Here is a 7,312-nt window from a genome sequence, read left to right as displayed (position 1 = left end):
CTATTCAGATGAGAAATGCAATATTTCAACATCAGATGGTATTAGACTATTTATTAGCAGAAGAAGGGGGGGGTGTGTGGAAAATTTAATGACTCAAACTGTTGTTTGCAAATAGATGACAATGGAAAAGTGGTAAAACAAATAACAAAAGGAATAAGAAAGTTAGCCCATGTACCGGTCCAAACATGGAAAGAATGGGAATGGGACATGTTTTCATGGTTACCTGGTGGCCTATGGGTCAAACAAATGCTTTTTTTCCTCTTACGTGTTGTAGCAACTCTAATCTTTTTACCATGCATGATCGCTTGCTTAATACAACTCATTCAACATGTGATCAAAGGAATGCAGGTAGTAGCCATGCTTACTGATCCAGAGATAGCTACAAAAGGGCAGAGTGATGCCACTGCAAATTGTTGCAAAACCAAAAAGGACCCACGAACAAGAAATTAGGTCAATGATAACTAAAGTTTGTAAAGACAATTACTAACAAAAATTAAAAGAGGAGGGATTGAGAGGAATGATGAGCTTGTCTTTACAAACAAGCTGTGGGTCAGTTATTAAGATGTAGCTATCAGTGAGAGACGACAGAAACAATGGGATGGATTCCAGTAGAAGATCAAAGAGGCACTGAAAGAACACTATGAATTCCATAAAAAGAAGGGTTTATGCATTGGGGGTGGGGGGGGAAGGTACCCCAGGTATCAGGAGTTCCGGGAAGCCTGTACCTCTCAAGTACCTCAGCCTATGGGGAAAGAGAGAAGGGACAAGCGGCCGGGAATTAGGATAAAAAGGAGGCTGCGCCCTCCAAAAATTTGAGAGAACCCATGGGAATGCCCCATGGCCTCTCCCTTTATTCGCATAAAGGAAAAGGACTCCTCTGTCTCCTTTTTGGACATAAACCTCTGGTGTTTGTGGATTAATTTTCCTGACAGCTCCAAAAGGGAACTTTAAAAAACATTTTAAAACTAAACTTCCTCAGTCTTTGTAGAAATCTCAATTTGGATTGACTATTATTTCTTTAGTGACAAACACAAAATTCTGTTCTGTCTCAGAGAAAAATATATACCACTGCTGAGGTTTTATTGTGTTTTTTTAGCTTTTTTCTTTTTCCTGGTTGGTTGGTTTGAACTTTTTTTTTTTATTTTTTTTTTTCCTTCAATTGTATTATCTAAGATGTGTCTAATTTCCAGGGACGTTCTTTTCCTGGTTCTTCAAAATTTTTCCAACCTACACTCTTGAGTTTCCATTTAAAGCATTGTAAGTATTAAGATAATAATAATCTGTTGACATTACTGAAATAACTTGAAAATTGGAAAAACTAGTGTTTTACTTCATGTTCTTTCAGAAAAGGAGTGTGTTTCTTTCTCAGTTCAGTGGGAAGGCCAAAAAAGACTTCCTTTTCCCAGGATGGAGACAGGGTTTTTGCTGGGATCAGATTTTTCTCACTGTTCTCCAACACTTTTTCATTTAAAGGTAAAGCAGCTGTCAGTGGTCATTTAAACTCTGCCAGCTGACTTTTTGTTAGAGAAAATGAGGAATTATTGCACAATTCTTACAGTCATAAAATGTGGCATTTTAATGTGTATCTGTCCCTCAAATGAGGGTGGTAACAAACACATGGGGGTAAAAAAAAGTTAAGCAGTTTTTGCCATTTATTGCTGCAGCTGGAGACAGAATGCAGAAATAAGAAATTATGACATTTTGGTGCAAGACCAATGTGTGAACATTTTTTATTAACAGAACACTGGTATTCTTCAGTGTGTTCTGTTAGTGTTATAGGTAATACTGGAGAGTTCCAGTTTTTTATTTGTTTTTTCTTAAACAACCAAACACTTTTGGTTTTGATTTTAGTATTAAGGTTGTTATAAATGCAAAGGCAGATTTGGGTTAAATAAAAACAATTTATTATAAAACAATTTTTATAAAAAAATAAACAATGAGGGAAAACCACAATAAAACAAACAGCGCAGCGCTGGGTGGACAGGGGTCTATACCCAAGGTATAGGTGTTCCCAAATCCACGAAGGAGGGTAGACTGTCCGGGGTTTTTATAGGGATTTTTAGCCTTGAGGCCAAATTCCAGGCAGGCACCATTCATCAACAGTCCTTGATTGTCGTATGAATTGATTTCCTGGCATTGGAGAATAGAGTCGAATGGACGTCCGGACCGAGTCTCCTCATATGTAAAGAAATTCTGAGTGACTCTTGTGGTTCAGGCCATCCGGATGGGATGGCTGGATCCGGGTTGGAGCCGATGGATATTTCGGTTGGATTTTTCCTTTTGTTTACTTGATGGCTTCCCCCAACGGTAGCCCGCAAGGCGAGGTGTTCAGGTCCGGTGATGAATATCTCGTCGGAGCCTCTCCGTTTTGGCTTGATGTTTCGTGTCCTGTCTATTCTTCCCTGTTGATGGTCACCGAGCCTGTCCTTGTCAGTTTGAGGAGTTTTTTTTTTTTTCTGTCAGCTTGATGGGCCGCGTCCTGTCTATTCTTTTTGTTGATGGGCGCCGGCTAGGATCGTTATCCTCTGAGTGGGAATTCGTGGCTGGATCTGGGAAGGGCTTGTGTGTCATACTGCACTTTATATTTTATATCATTATTGTTATATACATTTATTTAGATTTCTACGAATTTTTACAAGTTCATTTCTCACAAGGTGATAAAAGATTTATTACAGGATAACTGCTATATATATCAGAAAATTTCTTGCAGTGTGTTTCTCGTTAATGGTATGTTTGGTTATTACCTAAGTGGATGGTTTGGTCCAAATGAGACCCTCCCACCCCATGTTGTCAATCTATCCTGAGTCTCCTGTCAATCCTGTCTTAGGCCCACCGCATGCTTGGAATTCCACTTTGGAAATCCCCTAAACTTCGATGCTTGATTAGTCCATGTGACCCAACTTTCCCCCCTTACCTCCCTCATTGGATGATGATTTTGTGAACCCTGCCTTTTACCCTCCCCAGGATATCTCTGATTAGCTGATGCTTTGTACTCTCCCTTTGAACTGCCTCCCTATTTCAGCTGTTGCACACTCGCCTTTTCTGTCTTTTGCCCCCAAGACTCCCCAGAGCAATAAATCCTTTGTTATCCCATGCAAAAGACCTCCCTCTCATCCTTGTTTCCTCAGAGTGCAGACTGACAGCCAAAAGCCGTAGAGCAAGTGCTCTAGTCACACCTCGGGTCATCCTGCTCCTGGGGTGTGACCCACTCCTGTTGCAGGCCGAAGTGATAGAGCCAGATAAGCTCTGGCGAGATGCGATAAAAATTGAGAACTTTGATGCTGAAAAATTACTAAATATGAGAGTTGCTTAAAATATATTTTATAAACTACAGATGAAATAATAAGAAAACAATTTATTTGTTTGCATACAGAATAATTTCTAACCCATTTTAAGCACAAACATATTTACTTTTTTCAACTCCTAATTACTTGAGCTTTAGCCTAGTGCTCTAGCTCATGCATTATGGATTAAAGTCTCAAAGTAATCAACAGGATGTAAACTGTGGCAGGAGATACGTGAGTTTAAACTGTTAAGCACCACAGGCATACTCCTAACTTGTAATCATATTTATTTTTAAACAGAGAGAGGAATTAAACCATCTATTTGGCTCTAAGGATTGGATTTGGAGAATTTTGCAGATTTCATAACTCAGCCCTCAGACTGCATGCATTATGTTGTAAACACTAGAGGAAAAGTATTCTTTTATGGTAAAATGTGGACATTGCAGTGAGCTTTATGCTGTGGTGCAGTTACCCAGGAAGGGAATGGATGTGACAGTACTGCTTATGGGTTTGCCCTACCTTGTCAGTAAAGGCACATTATTTATTTATTTGGCCTTAAAACTTTTCATTATAAAGATCTCAAATAACTAAACATAGACTACATAGTACTGAAGTAGTGTATGTTGAAGGTTACTTGTGCAGTAAATATCATTTCTGTTAAAAGAATCAGAAATTCCTTCCACATTCCACCACAAATGCCATCCAGTGCCTTTACTTCGGGTTACAGGTACCATGTTTACCCTTGAATACGTGGAAGGGTCTTTTTTGCTATTGAACAGCTGCAATTTCTCCATCAAACCATCTCATCCAGTCTCTCAGCCTTTCCCTGCCTAAGAGATCCGTTTTTTGTTTTTTTTTTTTACTTTCTTCAATTTAGCCCTGACTACTTCATCAGCTCTTTGCACCTGGGACATGGTAATAACATATCCTCTGATATTAAATGTGCTTGGATTAAATGTTCAGGCTAGTGAAGGGTAAAGTGAGAAGTCTGTGCACTCTCTGGTTACTCTCTTTCCTACCTTAAAGAGACATCCTTGGGAAGGTCTATTCACTATCAACAAGAGATGCATGCATTGTTGTTTCATTATAATAAATAGCATCTGGTTGTGTTATGGAAAGGATGTAGAACTAACCTCACACTTTAGTTTTTCTTTAAAAGGCATAGCTGACTTGATAATGATGAGTAACATTTGTCCCATAGTTCATATGAAAGATACATTAGGCAAGCTATAATTCATGCTAGAAATATTGTCCAAAAAATGGTGTGATTACCTGGTGAAAAATCACAGTAAAATCAGCTATGGTAACTAAACTTGAGAATTTTCAAATTTCCCTGGTGATAATTTTCATGCTATTGATACATGTTGAGAAAAATCTCAGTATACTTTTCAGAATGTCTTTGGTTCTTCTACCAAGAAAAGGAGATGAAGTGGTACAAGGAGTGGATGGAAGCCCACCCCCTTGTCTGTAGGTCTGTAGCTACTTCCCAGGAAAACAGCAAAACATAATCTACTCTGATCTCTTGTCAGGCAGACAGAAAGGAACAAGCCTTGACTCACAGAAATGTAGAAAGCTTGCATTGGGCTCCTTCTCAAATTCCCTGGGTTAAAAAGCAAGATCATTCCAAAGCTTGATAGTTTTGGTTTTGTTTTTCAATAATTTTTCAAAGTTTATGGTCATTTGAGACATCTTAAGTTTACTTACTACACTGAATTTTTAAATCATACAATCATCAAGGCCCTCCTGAGCCTCCTTTTTTCCAGGCTAAACACCCCCAACTTCCTCAGATGCTCCTTACAGGATTTGTACTCCAGACCCTTCTACAGTTACACTGCCCTTTGCAGGACTAGAAAATGTTTCTAATGCAAAACACATTTGCTTTGTTTAATTTTGTTTGCATTTGTTTTACATTTTTTTTTGTTTTCTTTTCTGCTTCCTAGCTCTGAACTGTCACTCTGAATTGGATAACTATTCCCCAGTGAAAGTTATTACTCTCAAGTAAACAGCATTTGTACTTGACCTGTAAGTGTTGTTTTCTTCATTGTGAAAGACAGTAAAAAAAGGAAGCAATTCATAGCTATTTCATTAATTATTCTCAGAGTAGTAGCAGAAATGTAAATTTCATTTCTGAACACAAAAATTCTAATTTCATGTAGAATGTAGAATATGGCTGTGATGACTTTTTTTTTCAAATACAGTCATGCATTTTACCTCAGAGCACAGATTTATACAGAGAAGACATGGTAACATACCTGGGGTTGGGTGCCTGTTTTCAAAAAATTGCTTATCCTGTTTAGCTAGCCATTCTTATTTTTGAAATAAAACACTCAAGTTACTACAGCAAATAATTTGAACAGTTTAGCAGCATTACTTGAATTACTATTGCTTCAAGCATGTAAAGCTAATGAATCTGTCTCCTAAAAAAATATGTTTACTGTGGCTAGGGGAGCACCACCTGCTTTTTGGCTAATGGTAACAGCAAATGAGTAGCTGAGTTTCTAGTGCGTTCAAACAATCTTAAGGTCTAAAGATCATAAGAAAAACAAGTATACCCTTTGTAATTAAAATTTCACAGACTGGCAATTGTTTTGTTGTTGTTTGTTTGTAATGGATACATCTTTGAACTAACCTTTGTAATTTTTCTTGAATAAGTGCTTTGATAAGCTTGGAAACTGAATATCCAGTTTTATTCATAGGAGGAGTTATTTAAATGCTAGACAGTTATGTGGAATACTGCGTATATGACCCACTGTAATAACCACAGAAGTCTAATCCTGATATCCCTGATACAGTTTTATGCTGCTGTCTCTTATTGCTAACTTTGGAGGAAACAGCACCCTTTGATTCTTGAATTGATTTCTGTTCACAGATGTGCTGTGATGTGATGGCAGATGACTAAATCAAAAGAATGATAAAATTAAAACTTAAGACAGAATGTACAGTAGCACAACAAAAATGTACAAATTTATTCCATTAAATAATATGTAGCTGCTAACCGTTCAGTAACCCAGCTTGTCTAAACCTTAAGCACTACAACCAAGAAACTTAAAGGCAAACCCACGTATGAATCATCTGGATGGAAAAGCAAAACACTTTGCAAAGACTGTATTTGCAAAAAATTCCCCAAAACCCAAAAACCCCAACAAACCCACAAAAAAAAATTCCAGCAAGCAGTACAAAATGTATGCGAAATATATGTCAGGTCACAGCTGTAAAGTAAACCTTATGTGTGGTCTGAATTGAAGTAGAAACACAAAATACAGTGACAAAGAAGGCAACATTTCTTTGCATTTATTTACTAATGCTTACAAAAACTCTAAATGAATTGCAATGTTAAAGATTAGTTGCTGCTAAATATCTCTTGAGATGACTCATAAGATATAGCATGAAATTTAAAATGCAAAACAGAAACAGGGGAAAAACTGAGCTTTCTTCTCACATCCTTGTCTCCTCCAGTGGTCTGTTCATGAAATCTTGGATTGCCTGGTGTAGGGGTAACCATTTATTAATTGAAGCTTTCAAAGCTGTTATCCACCTAGAAGAAATGAAAGACCAATGAATGTCCCTGATCAATTCTTATGTATACATTGTCCTTTGAAACACATGTCTAATAGTGGAGTTTGTTCAACTCTGTTACTATGTGTACTCATAATCAGTGGATTGGAGAAATGCAGAAGGTGGAGGCATTGGCAACAAAAAAAAAAAGTCTTAACAGCAGTTTTCCAACATACTGAAAAGCTTTGTCTTTTGTTCATTAAATTAAAGCCCAGGTAGTGTAATTAATAGGCTTTAGGTAAAATCTCCCACTGACAGATGTGGAATTTGACTGGATTATGGTGAGGGAATTTACCTTCAGAATGTAGTTTCATATCCAATGAAATGGATAATTTCCTTTTGGATAAAGTCCAATTTGCTTGAATTAATTAAATTCTAATTCTAAATTCTAATGGTCATTGATGGAAGTCACTAATTCTTGGGAATGAGAAAGATATACACTCCATTCTCACTAATGAGAAGTGCCATAGCTT

The 7,312-nt window shown here is 37.3% G+C and overlaps 1 protein-coding gene across 5 annotated transcripts in view; it reads right to left on the bottom strand.

The window, feature by feature from the left end:
• Positions 1 to 6,560: 6,560 nt before the first annotated feature.
• The window catches only part of LOC106628724 (uncharacterized), a 43,684-nt gene continuing 42,932 nt past the window's right edge, over positions 6,561 to 7,312 (bottom strand). For all 5 annotated transcript variants that reach the window (XM_014261569.2, XM_088054173.1, XM_088054172.1 and 2 more), the window contains one exon: positions 6,561 to 6,819. In XM_014261569.2, the coding sequence (XP_014117044.2) occupies positions 6,720 to 6,819 (100 nt within the window). In that variant the 3' untranslated portion in view covers positions 6,561 to 6,719. The remainder of the gene's footprint in view (positions 6,820 to 7,312) is intronic.

The sequence above is a fragment of the Pseudopodoces humilis genome, chromosome 4, assembly GCF_049639895.1.
Source record: "Pseudopodoces humilis isolate 2021_Gansu_Grassland_sample_001 chromosome 4, ASM4963989v1, whole genome shotgun sequence".
NCBI lineage: Eukaryota > Metazoa > Chordata > Aves > Passeriformes > Paridae > Pseudopodoces > Pseudopodoces humilis.
Note: the sequence above shows the minus strand (reverse complement) of the source record. Positions and strands in the feature narration are given on the sequence as shown.